We start from the raw sequence: 18,849 nt of genomic DNA on the forward strand, positions 1-18,849 counted from the left end.
AGCCCGTCGCGTTAGCCACTAGCTGGTCTAGTGGCTAACGAGACGGGCTGGAGTTTTGAGACTATGACCGTGGGTTCAATCCCGGCCGGGGGTATGGTTTATCCTAAAGTTTGCTCTAAAAATACAGGCAGATGAGACAATATACAAGAAGGCCTCACTTTACGGCACTTAGCTTTACAACATTTCGCTAATAAAGCGGTTGTCGATTATACACATTCTTCATTTATTCAGACTTCCTACAATATATATATATTTAACACTTACTATATGCTTAGGACGAAAATATTTTAAGGTAAGTTAGGTTATGTTAGGTTAGGTAGGTTAGGTTAGGTTAGGTTAGGTAAGGTTAGGTTAGGTTAGGTTAGGTCAGGTTAGGTCAGGTTAGGTTAGGTAAGGTTAGGTAAGGTTAGGTTAGGTTAGGTAAGGTTAGGTTAGGTTAGGTTAGGTTAGGTAAGGTTAGGTTAGGTTAGGTTAGGTTAGGTTAGGTCAGGTTAGGTCAGGTTAGGTTAGGTAAGGTTAGGTAAGGTTAGGTTAGGTTAGGTTAGGTAAGGTTAGGTTAGGTTAGGTTAGGTCAGGTTAGGTTAGGTCAGATTAGGTTACGTCAGGTTAGGTTAGGTTAGGTTAGGTTAGGATAGGTTAGGTAAGGTAAGGTTAGATAAGGTTAGATAAGGTTAGGTTAGGTTAGGTTAGGTAAGGTTAGGTTAGGTTAGGTTAGGTTAGGTAAGGTTAGGTAAGGTTAGGTTAGGTTAGGTTAGGTTAGGTTAGGTTAGGTAAGGTTAGGTAAGGTTAGGTAAGGTTAGGTTAGGTTAGGTTAGGTTAGGTAGGTTAGGTTAGGTTAGGTTAGGTTAGGTAAGGTTAGGTAAGGTTAGGTTAGGTAAGGTTAGGTAAGGTTAGGTTAGGTAAGGTTAGGTTAGGTTAGGTTAGGTTAGGCAGGTTAGGTTAGGTTAGGTTAGGTTAGGTTAGGTTAGGTAAGGTTAGGTTAGGTTAGGTTAGCTTAGGTAAGGTTAGGTTAGGTAAGGTTAGGTTAGGTAAGGTTAGGTTAGGTAAGGTTAGGTTAGGTAAGGTTAGGTAAGGTTAGGTTAGGTTAGGTTAGGTTAGATTAGGTTAGGTAAGGTTAGGTAAGGTTAGGTTAGGTAGGTTAGGTTAGGTTAGGTTAGGTTAGGTTAGATTAGGTTAGGTAAGGTTAGGTAAGGTTAGGTTAGGTTAGGTTAGGTTAGGTAAGGTTAGGTAAGGTTAGGTAAGGTTAGGTAAGGTTAGGTAAGGTTAGGTTAGGTTAGGTAGGTTAGGTTAGGTAAGGTTAGGTAAGGTAAGGTTAGGTTAGGTTAGGTTAGGTTAGGTTAGGTTAGGTTAGGTTAGGTAAGGTAAGGTTAGGTTAGGTTAGGTTAGGTTAGGTAAGGTTAGGTTAGGTTAGGTTAGGTTAGGTTAGGTTAGGTAGGTTAGGTAAGGTTCGTCAGGAAACAGGACATGTGTTTCCTGACGCGGGTCTTAGTCATATGATGACCTGCCACTGGAGCTTTTGGTCAACTGACCGAATCCTTCCGGTGGCTTACCGGTCCACCCCTTTAAAAATTATTGTCATAGTTATAACCATTAATTTTAAGTAACGTGTGTACTGTATATGCATTTTATAGGCCCACTTATATTGCTCAATGAAGAAGAAGACTGTTTCACTTTACAGCAGTAGCCTCTAATAATTGCTAATAAATATAACGATAATTTTTAAAGGGGGGGGGGTCTGGTAAGTCAGGGGAAGGCCTCGGTCAGATGACTAAAAGCTCTAGCTATGAGACACCATATAACTAAGACCAGCGTCAGGAAACACTTGCTCTATTTCCTGACACACCTAATACCTACCGCGTGCTACTTGTCAGTAACTTGGAACCTAACCTGTTATATAAGTGGGGCCCTCCTGTACAGCTGTAGCCTGGAACCCAACTTACTGTATGAATGGGGCTCTCCTGTACAGCAGTAGCCCGAAACCCAACTTGCTGTGCAAGCGGGGCCCTCCTGTACAGCAGTAGCCCGAAACCCAACTTGCTGTGCAAGCGGGGCCCTCCTGTACAGCAGTAGCCCGAAACCCAGGATAAGCGAGGCCCTCCTGTACAGCAGTAGCCCGAAACCCAACTTGCTGTGTAAGCGGGGCCCTCCTGTACAGCAGTAGCCCAGAATCTACCCTGCAGGATAAGCGAGGCCCTCCTGTACAGCAGTAGCCCGAAACCCAGGATAAGCGAGGCCCTCCTGTACAAAGATAAAGTGACAAGAAAGTAGAGAGGGATGACAGGAGAGCGGGGGTAACAAATAACTAACAGTATTTGCAGTGTCATGGAGCAAACAACCAAGATATATGTTAACTGGTTTAGGAAGTAGCTTGAAGATTTTTTTCTTGCTCATGTTCTCTTACTTTCACCTACAGATAAAAACAAGAGAACACCCGAATTACCATAGAAAAGTCTATACACATAAGATTTAACCCACAAACATATTCTTGGCAGGCACGTAGCAACTGAGCCAGCGAGACGGCTGCTGCTGCTGCTACGTTAGCCTGCCGCTGCTGCTGCTGCCAAGGCCAGCTGCTGCCGCTGCTGGGCAGCAGCAGCAGCAGCAGCAGCAGCAGCAGCCAGCAGCAACGAAGGTTCGCTGACGTGCCGTTGCTGCCTGCCGCCGCTGCCGCCGCTGGGCAGCAGCAGCAGCAGCAGCAGCAGCAGCAGCAGCAGCAATTAGCCGCAGACGGCGCCGTTGCTGCCTCCGCCGCTGCCTGCCTGCTGCCAGCAGGCAGCAGCAGCAGCAGCAACAGCCTGCAGATTTGTTAGCCGTTGCTGCTGCCTGCCGCTTGCTTGCCTGGCTTGCCTGTTGCTGTTGCTGCCTCGCCGCCGCTGCCGCTGCTAGCAGCAGCAGCAGCAGCAGCAGCAGCAGCAGCGGCAGTTAGGCAGCAGCAGCAGGCAGCAGTAGCAATCAGGTATCAGCAACGGCCGTAGACGGCGCTTGTTGCTTGCCGCTGCCGTTGTTGCCAGCTTGCTGCCTTGCCTGCTGCCGCCGCCTGCCTGCCTCCGGCCAGCAGCAGCAGCAGCAGCAGCAGCAGCAGCAAGGCCAGTCCGCAGACGCAAGCCGCCGCCGCCGCCTGCCGCTGGGCAGCAGCAGCAAGGCAGCAGGCAGCAGCAGCAGCAGCAGGCAGCAGCAGGGCAGCAGCAGCAACAGCCTGCACGGACTGGCTGCCTGCCTGCCTGGCCTGCCTGCCAGCAGCAGCAGCAGCAGCAGCAGCAGCAGCAGCAGCAGCAGCAGCAGCAGCAGCAAATAGCCGTAGACGCATGCCGTTGCTGCCTGCTGCTGTTGTTGCTTGCTGCGTTGCTGCTGCCGCCTCCGCCGCCTGCCGCCAGCCAGCCAGCAGCAGCAGCAGCAGCAGCAGGCAATAGTCCATAGACGGCGCGCCTGCCTGCCGCTGCCTGCCTGGGGCTGCAGTAAGCTAAGCGTTAAGCGCAGCAGCAAGCAGCAGCAGTTAGTTAGCCAGCTGCAGCAACAGCCTTGGCAGACGCGCCGCCGCCGCCTGCCGCTTGCCTCAAGCAGTTATGCAGCAGCAGCAGCAAGCAGTTAGCAAGCAGCTGGCAAGCATGCAGCAACAGGCCGCGAGACGGTGCCGCTCCGCTGCTGCCGTTGCTGCCTGCCGTTGGCGTTACAGCTGCTGCCTGCCAGCTGCCGCCAGCAATGCTGGGTTGCCGCTGCCGCTGTTGTTGCTTGCCTGTTGCTGCTGCCGTTGCTCAAGCTGCCGTTGCCGCTTGCTGCCAAGCAGCCTGCTTGCCAGCTTGCTGCTGCTGGTTGCTGTTGCTGCGCTGTTGTTGCCGCTGTTGTTGCTGCTGCCGTTGCCTGGCTGTTGCCAGCTGCTGCTTGCTTCGCTGTTGCCGCCTGTTGCCGCCGCCGCCGCCTCCGCCAAGCTGTTAGCAGCAGGCAGCAGCAGCAGCAGCAGCAGCAATAGTCAGCAGACCGGCCGCCGTTGCTGCCTGCTGCTGTTGCCTCCGCTGCTGCTGGGCTGGTTGCCTGCTGCCTCCGCCTGCCTGCCGCCTGCCTGGTTGCCTGCTGCCTGCTGCTGCTTGCTGTTGGCCTGCCGCTTCGCCGTTGCCGTTGCTGGCTTGCTGCTGCTGCCTGCCTGCTGCCGCTGGGCCGCTTGCTGCCGTTGCCGCCGCCTGCTGCTGCCTGTTGCCAGCTGCCTGCCTGCTGCCGCCTGCTGCCAGCTGGCAGCAGCAGCAGCAGCAGCAGCAGCAGCAGCAGCAGCAAGCAAATGGTCCGCAGACGCAAGGCCGCTGTTGTTGCTGCTGCCGCTGCCGCCGCTGCCAGCTGCTGCTGTTGCTGCCGCCGTTGCTGCTGCTTATGTTAGCTGCCTCGCCGCCGCCGCCTGCCGCCGCTTGCCTGCAGCAGCAGCAGCAGCAGCAGCAGCAGCAGCAAGCAGCCTGCAGAGCCGCAAGACTGGCCGCTGCCAGCCTGCCTACAGGCAGCAGCAGCAGCAGCAGCAGCAGCAGCAGCAATAGCCAGCAATACGCAGAACTTGGCCGCCGCTGCTGCTGGCCAGCAGCAGCAGCAGCAGCAGCAGCAGCAGCAGCAGCAGCAGCAACCAGCCGCAGACGCAGCGTTGGCTGCTGCCGCCTGCCGCTGCCTCTGCGCAGCAGCAGCAGCAGCAGCAGCAGCAGCAGCAGCAGCAGCAGCAACGGTCAGACGTCGGCCGCCAGACGCAGTTGCTGCTGCTGCCTGCCAGCCGCCGCTGCTGCCAGCCAGCTGGCAGCAGCAGCAGCAGCAGCAGCAGCAAGGGCAGCAGCAATAGCCTGCAGTAACGCAGCTGCCGCTGACCGGCTGCCGCCAGCTGCTGCTGGCAGCAGCAGGCAGCAGCAGCAGCAGCAGCAGCAGCAACATGTCAGACGGCGCCGCCAGCTGCCTGCTGCTGGGCAGCAGCAGCAGCAGCAGCAGCAGCAGCAGGCAGCAGCAATATCCAGTAGGACGCCAGTTTGTAGATGTAGCTGTAGCAACAGCAGCAACAGCAGCAGCAGCAGCAGCAGCAGCAGCAGCAGCAGTAGTAGTAGTAGTAGTAGTAGTAGTAGTAGTAGTAGTAGTGGCAGTAGTAGTAACACTAGTACTAGTAGCAGCAGTAATGGTAATAGCATATTCACAAGAAAACACCAATCACACATACACATTAATACTAACATACATACACGGACACATATAATACATACAAATTCCGCATGATGCAAATTATATTTAACCACACACACACACAGACACACACACACACACACACACACACACACACACACACACACACACACACACACACACACACACACACACACACAGGAGGAAAGAAAGGGGATGGAGAAGACAGACAGGAGATCCCAGACACAGGAAGATCAAATACAGCCTCCCTCACAACTTCCTACAGAAGCCTCCCAACCAGGTCAACCCCAGTGCAACCAAATACTCTAAACCAAAACACCCATGCCTGATCCAATGCCCCCACCCACTGCATTACAAACTCCACCCCTACAGCAACCACCCATAGTTCCTTATCAGGTCTCCCACTTCCCCAACCCCAATACACCTCCCAGACCACAATCTTAGAAAAGAAGTTGAAGGTGTGGTATACAGATGCAGATGGAATAACAAATAAGTATGAGGAGTGGCACGAAAGAATCAAGGAGACATCCCCAGACATAATAGCACTCACAGAAACAAAACTCACCAGAATAATAACAGATTCAATCTTTCCACCCAGATATCAAATCCTCAGGAAAGACAGAGGGAGGAGAGGGGGAGGAGGAGTTGCACTGCTCATTAAAAACCAGTGGGGGGTTGAGAAAATGGAAGGAATGGATGGCACGGGCGAAAGGGACTACTTAGTAGGAACAATCCAGTCTGAGGGACACAAGGTGATCATTGCAGTAATGTACAACCCACCACAGAACTGCAGGAGGCCAAGAGAAGAATATGATGAGAGCAACAGAGCAATGGTCGACACACTAGCCGAGGTGGCCAGGAGAGCACACATGGGGGGAGCAAAGTTACTAGTTATGGGTGATTTCAATCACAAGGAGATTGACTGGGAAAACCTGGAGCCCCATGGGGGTCCTGAAACATGGAGAGCCAAGATGATGGATGTGGTACTGGAAAACCTCATGCATCAACATGTTAGAGACACTACCAGAGAGAGAGGAGAGGATGAACCAGCAAGGCTGGACCTTGTATTCACCTTGAGTAGTTCTGACATCGAGGATATCATGTATGAAAGGCCCCTGGGAGCTAGTGATCATGTGGTTCTGTGCTTCGACTACATAGTTGAGCTCCAAGTGGAGAGAGCAGCAGGAATAGGGTGGGAAAAACCAAACTACAAAAGGGGGAACTTCTCAGGCTTGAGGAACTTCTTTCAAGACATTCAGTGGGAGAGGGAACTGACAGGAAATCCAGTACAAGAAATGATGGACTATGTGGCAACAAAATGCAAGGAGGCAGAGGAGAGGTTTGTTCCTAAGGGAAACAGAAATAATGGGAAGAACAGAACGAGTCCTTGGTTCACCCAAAGGTGTAGGGAGGCAAAAACTAGGTGTACTAGAGAATGGAAAAGGTACAGAAGACAGAGAACTCAGGAAAATAAAGAGATTAGCCGAAGAGTCAGAAACGAATATGCACAGATAAGAAGGGAGGCTCAGCGGCAATACGAAAATGACATAGCATCGAAAGTCAAGACTGACCCGAAGCTGTTGTACAGTCACATCAGGAGGAAAACAACAGTCAAGGACCAAGTAATCAGACTGAGGAAGGGTGATGGGGAATTCACAAGAAACGACCGGGAGGTATGTCAGGAGCTCAACACAAGATTTAAAGAAGTAGTTACAGTGGAAACCAGTAGGACTCCAGGAAATCAGAGCAGGGGGGTGCACCAGCAAGTGCTGGATGAGGTACATATAACCAAGGAGGAGGTGAAGAAGCTGCTATGCGAACTTGACACCTCAAAGGCGGTGGGACCAGACATCTCTCCGTGGGTCCTTAAAGAGGGAGCAGAGATATTGTGTGTACCGTTAACAAAGATCTTCAACACATCATTTGAAACTGGGCAACTCCCTGAGGTATGGAAGATGGCAAATGTAGTCCCAATTTTTAAAAAGGGAGACAGACATGAGGCACTAAACTACAGACCTGTATCACTAACGTGTATAGTATGCAAGGTCATGGAGAAGATCATCAGGAGGAGAGTGGTGGAGCACCTGGAAAGAAACAAGTGTATAATTGACAACCAGCATGGTTTCAGGGAGGGAAAATCCTGTGTCACAAACCTACTAGAGTTTTATGACAAGGTGGCAGAACTAAGACAAGAGAGAGAGGGGTGGATCGACTGCATTTTTTTGGACTGCAAGAAGGCCTTCGACACAGTTCCTCACAAAAGGTTACTGCAAAAGCTAGAGGATCAGGCACACATAACAGGAAAGGCACTGCAATGGATCAGATAATACCTGACAGGGAGGCAACAACGAGTCATGGTACGTGACGAGGTGTCAGAGTGGGCGCCTGTGACAAGCGGGGTTCCACAGGGGTTAGTCCTAGGACCTGTGCTGTCCTTGGTATATGTGAATGACATAACGGATGGGATAGACTCAGAAGTGTCCTTGTTTGCGGACGATGTGAAGTTAATGAGAAGAATCAAATCGGATGAGGATCAGGCAGGACTACAAAGAGACCTGGACAGGCTACAAGCCTGGTCCAGCAACTGGCTCCTTGAGTTTAACCCTCCCAAATGCAAAGTCATGAAGATTGGGGAAGGGCAAAGAAGACCGCAGACACAATATAGTTTAGATGGCCAAAGTCTGCAACCCTCACTCAAGGAAAAAGATCTGGGGGTGAGTATAACACCGAGCATATCTCCCGAGGCGCACATCAATCAGATAACTGCTGCAGCATACGGGCGCCTGGCAAACCTACGGATAGCGTTCCGATACCTCAGTAAGGATTCGTTCAAGACTCTGTATACCATTTACGTCAGGCCCATACTGGAGTATGCAGCACCAGTTTGGAATCCACACCTAGTCAAGCACGTCAAGAAATTAGAGAAAGTGCAAAGGTTTGCAACAAGACTAGTCCCAGAGCTATGGGGATTGTCCTACGAAGAAAGGTTGAGGGAAATCGGCCTGACGACACTGGAGGCAAGGAGGGTCAGGGGAGACATGATAACGACATATAAAATACTGTGCGGAATAGACGAGGTGGACAAAGACGGGATGTTCCAGAGATGGGACACAGACACAAGAGGTCACAATTGGAAGTTGAAGACTCAGATGAATCAAAGGGATGTTAGGAAGTATTTCTTCAGTCATAGAGTAGTCAAGCCGTGGAATAGCCTAGAAAGTGAAGTAGTGGAGGCGGGAACCATACATAGTTTTAAGGCGAGGTATGATAAAGCTCATGGAGCAGGGAGAGAGAGGACCTAGTAGCAATCAGTGAAGAGGCGGGGCCAGGAGCTATGACTCGACCCCTGCAACCACAAATAGGTGAGTACACACACACACACACACACACACACACACACACACACACACACACACACACACACACACACACACACACACACACACACACATACACACACATACACATACGCACACGCACACACATACAGCAGGCCTAGTGTATAATCGACATGTGCCTAGGACAAAATTTTAAGTAACACACAGAAATGAGCGAAATACGGAGAAACATTTTGTGTCAGCTAGAATAAGGTTTGGAACCTGCAGTACTCTTGTCCCGCCTAGGCAGAGTTATCAATACAGTGCCTTTCCCCTCGCTCTGCCAACAATCCCATGTCAGGATCAGGATCGGACTCACAGGTAAGTACCCACGAGGGGCGAGGGGCAAGTGGGGACAGTGCGAAGAATAGACGGGGAGAGGAATGTCTTGAGTCGAAGAGAGAAGAGTCAGGACTAAACCCAACTGCTAAGCCTGGATAACAATGACGAAAGACGATGTAGAGACAACAGGAACTCTGTAGGAGCTGACTGCAACTTGCTGGATGGAAGATTACTGCTTCTAGATGGTGATTGGTGGCTGCAGGCGACAAGGGAGGAGCTCAACGTTGATTGGTCTTTTCATAATGGCTTGGTGGTTATCTGGAATTGTGGCGTTTTTTTACGAAGTAATTTTCCGTTGTAAGTGGTGTTCCATTTTCAAGACGTTTAAATTGTTGGAGAGGAATTATCATGAGACGAGTTAACAAGTGTCGATATCGAGGGTGTTTGATTAATTTTTCAGTATGCTTTATAAGTTTTGAAAGTTCAGTTTTACAATCAGTAGCGGCATGTTCAACAAACTTGACTGTTTTTTGGATGAGGTGAGATTTGAGTTCAGCTGGCTCCATGTCTTGAGGATAATTTGCTGTGGTACAGAAGGATATTCCACCCCAATCAATATACTTGTCGGCATCTTCATCTGGTACAGTATCGAATCTTGGGTCTTGGGATGGTAGTTTTGGAGCTGGTGAATGTATATTTTCTATTTCTATTTCATCTTCAATGGACGAATGGGAGGATGTTTCTGGTGGAAAGGCTTCTGATTGGTCGGTTTCGTTGAGGAGTGGAGGCGATGGAGGCTTCTCATTGGACGTTGTTGGAGTGACGTCACTAGTTGTTGATGGTGTTGGAGCTGCAGGCGTAGAGGTGTTGATTAGGTCCTTGGTGAATTTGAGTATTTCTTCCGAAGGTGGAGATGCTGGGAATATGAATGATGGCATATTATTTAGTGCAAATAACTCGTTGATGGTCGAATTAAAAGATCCAGGTACAGCCATATTTTGCATGTGAGCGTATATGAGACAGTAGTGGATCTTGGTTACGTCACATGCTGGAGGAGTGATGATGGTGGAGGCTGGCTGAGTAGTAGCTTGAAGTAATTTTGTAGTGTTAGCTTGGATCTTTGCAATTGCTGCATACGTTGGTGTGTTGCTAGTAGGTTTTTTCTTTGCTGCTTCTTGTGTTTTCTTCACAATATCCTTACGTGTAGGACATTTTGCTGCCAGTGTATGGTGGTCGTTGCTCTTACAGTTTAAACACGATGGTTGTGGTGGAGTAGCAATGGTGCAGGAACTGAAGGTGTGTCCCTCACTACCACATGTAGTGCAGAACTTCTTGTCTTTTACTGGACATGCTTTGGTGGTATGATGGTAAGAATAACAGTTCCAGCAGTGTTGGATGTACTGATATCTCTCTGCTTCGATGTAAGTTGGACTGATGAAGTAGTAGTAAACAGCAAGACCTTCAGTCAGAGCAGTGGCAGCCATGTTAACGTCGGTGAAGGTGACCTTGAGCATGGACGATGCATTCGGGATTTTTGTGATGCTGTCAACAGTAGCCCAAGTATTTTGCGTCTCGATGGATGTCTTGAGTTCTGCAGGTGTCTGAGATGTCAGAATCTTGTCCAGTTTTTTAAGGAATACTGATTTCCTGGCCTTGAGGGCAGGAGATGACATAACAGTAAACCCTTGAGCAGTGAGTGTAGTGGTGGCATCTGTAGTGAGTAGCTTCTCTGCTTCAGCATCATCGTGACACACAACAATGAATGCTTCTTTCAGAGACAAAATGGCGTTGAATTTAACTTGCAGTGTTCCTTGAACAGCAGTTGCAAGAGCAATCTTCGTTGAATCATCAACGGTACCACTTGTTGGCTTGATCTTGACACGATTTGCGTAGCTCATCGTGCATGTAGGTGAAGACGACGCTGGTACAGGTTCCCCTCCCCAACGGGGATCGCAGGGATAGAGTAGGGAAGACTTCACCCAGCTACAAGAGTGCAGAGGCCAACTGTCTGCCCAGGGGCAGGCAGCCAGCTACGCACCAAGTCCTGGAGCGGGATGAAGAATTCCTCTTCTCTTGCCTGTTCCAATGCCGAGTGTCGAGGTCTGATCCTCCCAACCAGGAGCAGGAGCAGGAGCAGGTACGTCTTGCCAGTGCAGAAGCCAGTCGAAGAGTCAATCCCATGTAAATCTAAGGCCGAAGAAAAACCTGCACCAATCAAAAACTCGTGGCCTCTCAGCTACTTTACTTAACCTATCTTTATATGAAAGACCACACGAGAGAGAGAGAGAGAGAAAGAGAGAGAGAGAGAGAGAGAGAGAGAGAGAGAGAGAGAGAGAGAGAGAGAGAGAGAGAGAGAGAGAGAGAGAGAGAGAGAGAGAGAGAGAGAACTAAGTAACATTATTAGCTGACATCTCACGTTTAGTGAGGTGGTTCCCCGTGATCATACTCCATCCCAAGCCACACTGGAAGATCTTTAAACAATATCCTGGTTTCTAGTTTATACTCTGCTGAGAGTGGCTGGTCATCCCCGCCCCCACCTGCTCACTCACCCATAAAGAACAAGGTCAAACCATCACCACTTGTTTTTACACTAGTCAGTTTGCAGTCTAAGATCTTTGAATTTGTATCACTTCATTACCAAGCCCAAGCCCATCTAAGGTGAACTAACAGCCTCTACGATGCCACCCATCTAGGCACCTGTTTACAGCTAGATGAACAGGGGTTAATTTGGTGCAAGATAGCATACGTAACATCTCCACGTTGGGATACGAGTTACAGTACCTCATTTTGGTGTTATATTGATCATGGCTACGGCAACCAAGGCAACTAATTAAACTGAAATATATACTTATGTCTGATTTGCATCTCTGAATTATATATATATATATATATATATATATATATATATATATATATATATATATATATATATATATATATATATATATATATATATATATATATATATATATATATATATATATATATATATATATATATATTCTCTTATACGTTTAAAAATATATTTTTTCACTTATATTAATGTAAAAATTAATAATTTTGTACGAAAATAACCTGAGAAAACTTATCTAACCTTATTATAACAAGAGCAATTTAATTTGGCCAAATCTAGCTAAATATATTTTAGATAAGTTTACAATAATTTAATAATAAACACAGTGAAATATATTTTTTTTTCGTTAGGTTCAGAATGATTTTTGCGAAATTATTTCATACACAAATTTTCGCTTGCCTTATTTGGCAAGAAGAGCGTTGCTACTTTATCCAAAATCGCTCCCCAGAAGCGGGGCCTGGTCATGGACCGGGCCGCGGGGGCGTTGACCCCCGAAGCACACTCCTCCAGGATGCGACCCAAACCAGTATGCTAACACCTAGGTTCCTATTTACTGCTAGGCGAATACGGACAGCAGGTGTCCGGACAGCAGGTGTCTTAAGGAAACACGCCCTCAATATTTCGACCCGTGCCGGGGATCGAACCAGACACTGAATGTGTGAGCTCAGTGTCAACTAGAAGGTGTTCTACGTATTGTATTTACACTTTACGTAGACAGCCAATTAGGGAGCAATGGGTATGTTCTTACGTGATAATAAATTGTAACGGTTTGCATCGCCTTCTGTGTGTATGTGTGTGTGTTAGTTACCATTTTGTCCTAGGCACATGTCGATTAGACACTAGGCCTCTTGTGTGTGTCTGTGTGTGTGTCTGTGTGTGTGTGTGTGTGTGTGTGTGTGTGTGTGTGTGTGTGTGTGTGTGTGTGTGTGTGTGTGTGTGTGTGTGTGTGTGTGTGTGTGTGTATACTCACCTATATGTGGTTGCAGGGGTCGAGTCATAGGTCCTGGTCCCGCCTCTTCACTGGTCGATACTAATTCACTCTCTCACTGCTCCATGATCTTTATCATACCTCTTCTTAAAGTTATGTATGGAACTTGCTTCCACTACCTCACTCTCCAGATTATTCCACCTCCTGACAACTCTAAGGCTAAATAAATACTTCCTAGCATCCCTATGACTCAGCTGGGTTTTCAGCTTCCACTTGTGTCCCCTTGTTCCTGTAGCCCATCTCTGAAACATTCGAGCCCTGTCCACCTCGTCAATTCCTCTCAATGTTTTATATGTTGTTATGTTGTTATCATGTCCCCCCTATCCCTCCTATATTCTAGTGTCATCAGGCTGAGTTCCCTTAACCTCTCCTCATAAAACATACCCCTCAGTTCCGGAACTAATAGTGTTGCAAATTTTTACACTTTCTCCAGTTTCGTGATGTGTTTGACTAGGTGAGGGTTCCATACTGGCGCTGCATACTCCAGTGTGGGCCTGACATACACGGTTTATAATGTTGTGAATGACTCCTTACTCAGATGTCTAAACGCTAATCTCAGGTTTGCCAGTCGCCCATATGCTGCAGCAGTTATTTGACTGATGTGTGCCTCAGGGGACATGTTTGTTATAATGCTTACCCCAAGATGCTTTTAAGTGACGTTTGCAGCCTTTGATTTCCTAACCTGTACGCCGTCTGCGGTCTGCTGTGTGCTTCCCCAGTCTTCATGACCTTACACTTACTGGGGTTAAACTCCAGGAGCCTTTGTCGTACCAGACTTGTAGTCTGTCCAGATCCCCTTGTAATCTTAGCTAATCCTCGCCCGCTTGTATTCTCCTCATAAGTTTCACATCATCAGCGAACAGTGACTCTTCTGAATCTATTCCTTCACGTATACAAGAAACAGCACTGGTCCTAGGACTGATCCTTGTGGAACCCCACTCGACACTTCATCACGTACCAACACTCGCTGTTTCCTTCCTGTCAGGTATTCACTGATCCACTGCAGTACTTTCCCTTTTATTCCTGCCTGCTCCTCTAATTTTTGCACCAGTCTCGTGTGGTACTACGTCAAAAGCCTTCTTGCAGTCCAAAAAGATGCAATCTACCCACCCCTATCTCCTGTCTTACTTCTGTTACCTCATCGTAGAATTCAACTAGATTTGTGACACAGGATTTCCCATCTCTGAAGCCGTGCTGATTGTCATGTATGAGCCCAATCTTTTCAATGTGTTCCACTACTCTTTTCCTGATAATCTTTTCCATGACACTGGTCTGTAGTTTAACGCTGCCTGTCTGTCTCCTTTCTTAAAAACTGAAACTACATTTACTATTCCATGCCTCAGGCAATTGCCCAGTTTCGATAGATTTATTGAAGATTGCTACTAGCGGTACACACAGTTCCTTTGCTCCCTCTCTAAGGACCCATGAAGATATATTATTCTGGCTCACCACCTTTGAGGTATTTGGTTCACCAGCAGTTTTTTCACCTCCTCCTCGGTTATGTGTATTGCGTCCAGCACCTGCTGGTGCACTCTACCTCCACGGTTTGCTGTGTTGTGAATACTTTTCTAAATCTTGTATTAAGTTCATCACATACTTCCTGGTCACTCTTCGTCAGCTCCCCTCCTTCTTTCCTCAGCCTGATTACCTGGTCCTTGACTTTTGTTTTTCTCCTAATGTGACTGTATAACAACTTTGGTTCAGATTTGTCTCTTGATGCTATCTCGTTCTCGTATTGCCTCTGGGCCTCTCTCCTTATCCCTGCATATTCGTTTCTGGTTCTTCTGCTCAGCTCCTTGTTTTCTTGAGTCCTTTTCTTTCTTTACCTTTTCCATGCTCTAGCACACTTGGCTTTGGCCTCTTTACACCTCCATGGGCTCACGTTGGTCTTACTATATTTTCTGTTACCCTTTGGTATGAACTCCTCTGCCTCCCTGCACTTAGTGCTCACTAGTTCCAACATCTCATTTATTGTCTTTCCCTCTAGTTCTCTTTCCTACTGCACTTCTTGTCTGTGTAGTCCCCTTTTTTCAAGTTAGGCTTCTCTCGTCCCTTTCGTGTTGCTGCATTCTCCACTGTTAACTCTACAAGATATTCAAAACTCACGACTTCGTGATCACAAATGCCAAGGGGTCTTTCGTGTGTGATATCCCCTATGTTTGAACTATTCAATGTGAATATAAGATCCAACCTTGTTGCAACATCCTCTCCTCTATCTTTGGTTGTATCCCTAACATGTTGATGCATGAAGTTCTCCAATACAGTCTCCAACATCTTAGCCCTCCATGTTTCTGGTTCCCCATGTGGCTCTAGGTTTACGCAGTCAATCTCTTTATGATTGAAACCCCCCATTATGAATAATGTTGTCCTACTCATATGAGCCCTCCTGGCCACTTCAGCTAGTGTATCCATCATTGCTCTATTGTGCTTATCATACTCTTGTCTTGGCCTCCTGGTGTTCAGTGGTGGGTTATATGTCACTGCTATCTTCACCTTTGGACCCCCAGTCTGAAGTGTTCCTACAATGAAGTCATCTGCTTCCCCTCTGTCCATTCCTCCCATTTCCTCAAAACTTCATTGGATTTTGAGGAGCAGTGCAACTCCTCCCTCTCCTCTGTTTTCTCTGTCTTTCCTCAGGTTCTGATATCCAGTTGGAAAGATTGCATCACTTATCAACCCTGTAAGTTTTGTCTCTCTTAGTGCTATGATGTCAGGGGATGCATCACTTATTCGTCCTTGCCACTCCTCACTCTTATTATTCTGTCTGCTTTGGTGTACCATACCTTGAGCTTCCTTTCCAGTACTGTATTTTGGGAGGTGGAATAGGATGGTGCTGGCTGGGGGTGTGGGAGGCAAAGCAAAGTATGGGAGGCTGCCATGATTGTAAAATTAGTGCTTGGGGGAGGTGGGGTCTATGAAGTTTGGCTTGTTCCTGGTTATTGTGTTTGGTTGATATGTGGTGACAAGGGTTGAGAGGATTCTGTAAGCATTTGCGTTTGATGTTCCCCCTAAGGCTGACCTTTCCTGTCACTCCTCTCACTCTCAGTTGTTCGCTTTCTTTTCGTGTTCTGTCTCGACTGAAGTACATTCGTTGATATTCTTGAGTCTTTTAACAGTGGCTTCTGTTGTAGTATCCTGTTATGTACCACTTCTGTCTTGAATGTCAGTTTGATTGGTCGACTTTTTCCCTCGAATACCCTCCAATTCTGTGAAAATTTTCTACATGAGACATGTCCTTCTCTCCTTATTGCAATGATGGTCTTAATCTCTTTTTCCTCCAAATGCTTTCTTTCATCATAAGTCTTTTCTTGAGCCTCCTGGAGCCATGAATAATTATTGACCTCTCACTTTCTTCTTCCCATTTCTTTTCCCTACATATCTGGATCTGATTTAAGCATCTCCTTCGATGTTTCCCTAATCACCTCCCAGACACCCTGATGGCCTGATATTACTGCTGCAAGACACTTCTTAGCTCCATCCTCTCCTTCAGTCCCCTCACTGCCTGCTGATGTTCCCATTTCAGTCACCTTGCTCCTTTTGAACCTCATCTTTATATCCTGCTTCAGCACATCCATTTCTTCCTCCAGTCTCTGTCTCTTTGTCTCAGCAGCTACAGCTCATGATTCTCACTTCTTGCTCTCTGCAGATAGCGTCTCTAACATATTATTGCAAAGCTCATTTAACTTTTTTTTTATTGGTCCATTTTGTTCTTGAGCCTTTCTACCCATTTTACCTTTTCAGACAAGCCGTCCTTGGTTCCCTTGCCTTTACGTTTTCTCTTGTGAGATCCCATTTTTTTTTATCCTGTTAGGATGCTCTAATTCCTGCATGCAGCTTTGTGTAAAATTGTGTGTGTGTGTGTGTATGTGTGTGTGTGTGTGTGTGTGTGTGTGTGTGTGTGTGTGTGTGTGTGTGTGTGTGTGTGTGTGTGTGTGTGTGTGTGTATTTGTGTGTGTGTATGTGCATGTGTGTGTGTGTATGTGTGTGTATATTTGTATGTGTGTGTGTGTTTGTGTGTGTGTGTGTATGTATGAGTGTGTGTGTGTGTGTGTGTGTGTGTGTGTGTGTGTGTGTGTGTGTGCGTGTGTGTGTGTGTATGCGGTTACACGCTCGTTTGTCTTTGAGAAAAAAAAAGTGGGGGGGGAGGACTTTATCACACTTGGCTACGCTACTCTTCTGACCTTATCACTTTTTTCAATCTCTGGAAACCTTGGTATATTCTTGTAGGAATATTCACTGACTATATGGTGCACAATGACCGCTGACAATTTCCTAGAACCAGAACTAGATCGCACGCACGCACGCACGCGTGTGTGTGTGTGTGTGTGTGTGTGTGTGTGTGTGTGTGTGTGTGTGTGTGTGTGTGTGTGTGTGTGTGTGTGTGTGTGTGTGTGTGTGTGTAGATGGATGGAGCTGATGTATTATTACTGTAGTTGACTTTAGGGCTGCTGCTATCTATAATAACATTTGTATAGCTGTCCAGCAGTTCTAATAATTATAATTTCGTTCACATAATAGTAACTTTGTTATTGTTTCAGTCACATAACAGTCACGCTGTTATTCCTTCTGGTTGGGTTCACTGCTGCCAAGAAAACAGAGGAAGAGAGCAGCAACAAGCCTGCAGAGGAGGAGGAGGAGAAGAAAGCCAATGTCAGGGCTTCAGATGATGAGCTCAGTGAGGGCCCAGATGATGATAACAGAGACACTCGTCACATTCATCCCAGTTACAGGTGGGTCAGCAGGGACACACCAGCTACACTGGTATATAAAACTCTTTTAAAGTTTCCAGCGGTTTTGATGTTATAAACGGTTAGAACATCCTGTTCACAACGGAAAGGTCCAGAGTTAACTTGGAGAAAAGGCAGGACGCACGGGCAAGTCTTCTTGCATCATTGTATACAGATATTGACAGAGTCAGACTCTGACAAAAGCTGGAGTAGGAAAGTATCTCTTGTATGACTCGTAAAATCGTAATAACACGATTACAAACAAACCACGGAACGGGTGGGAATTGAGCCCATGAACTCTTGAGAGTAAAGGGAAGAAAGGATGAATGTTGTGAAAGGCTACCCTAATATTATATTCATGCACAGTACTATTTCATATGTTTTAATAACCCGCTATGGTTAGATTCCTGCTACATAAAATTTGAAGGCAGAAAACACACACACATGTATATTACTAGTTCAGCACACCTCTTCAGCAGCCACAAGTCAGCGGTGAAGAGTCAAGTACTCTACCACGGACGCTAAACCTGTGACCCTCAGTCAAGGACGCTACTGTTTAGCTGCGACAATTTTAAGATGTTCTTGGTGAACTACTGAGAAGGTCGTCATATGAATAATACCCATCTCAGGATTTTTTCCTAAAAATCAAAGTCCAAACAACATTTCCTCCTTCCCACTCTGCAGACGCTACGGTGACATACCCTTGACAGTAGTGGCGGGGCGCCCCACTGTGGCTACCACCCATGCCTCCAGCACCCTAGCTGGAGCTATCATCAGTCCGGGTGCCTTCGCTGGTACACCATCGGTAAGTTCCTTTATGAATGTTGCCGGTAATGTTTAATGATAATAATAATATCTTCATTTCTACAAGTACATGTACAAGGTATACAGACCATAGCTGATATACAGACCATAGCTGATATACAGACCATAGCTGATATAGACCATAGCTGATATACAGACCATAGCTGATATACAGACCATAGCTGATAACAGAATACTCCATTACTGAATGCTCAGCAACACAGTAAATGACCATATGACCTGTCTTTGTAATACTCATTTGTGCTAAATTGTTATCTGTTTACAATAATGTTTTTACCACTGAATATATCATTGCTTAGTTAATCTTAAGAAGTTATTTTAAGCCTGCCCATAATGCTCTGCATACAAGGGGTTTTGGCATGTTGCAATGTAATAACTGTATTCCTTTGTACTTCACTGTATCATGTTCAAATAAATAAATAAATAAATAAATAAATAAATGACATACTACTATATAGAAAGTCGTTTATTATGCAGAGCATTTCGGGCAAATTAGGTCAATTTTGTCCCAGGATGGACCCACACCAGTCCACTAACACCCAGATACCCATTTTATACTGATGGGTGAACAAGGACAGCAGGTATCTTATGGAAAGACATCCCTAATGTTTTCCAGCCGTGCCGGAGATTCGAACTCCG

At 46.9% G+C, this 18,849-nt stretch overlaps 1 protein-coding gene across 1 annotated transcript in view; it reads left to right on the forward strand.

Moving 5' to 3' along the window:
- Nucleotides 1–18,849, forward strand: part of LOC128687633 (peroxidase-like) — a 50,100-nt gene that overhangs the window by 8,176 nt on the left and 23,075 nt on the right. Inside the window, exons 2-3 of the mRNA XM_070084068.1 lie at nt 17,197–17,388; nt 18,070–18,190. Coding sequence (XP_069940169.1) covers nt 17,197–17,388; nt 18,070–18,190 — 313 coding nt within the window. The remainder of the gene's footprint in view (nt 1–17,196; nt 17,389–18,069; nt 18,191–18,849) is intronic.

Source organism: Cherax quadricarinatus, chromosome 11 (assembly GCF_038502225.1).
Source record: "Cherax quadricarinatus isolate ZL_2023a chromosome 11, ASM3850222v1, whole genome shotgun sequence".
Classification (NCBI taxonomy): Eukaryota; Metazoa; Arthropoda; class Malacostraca; order Decapoda; family Parastacidae; genus Cherax; species Cherax quadricarinatus.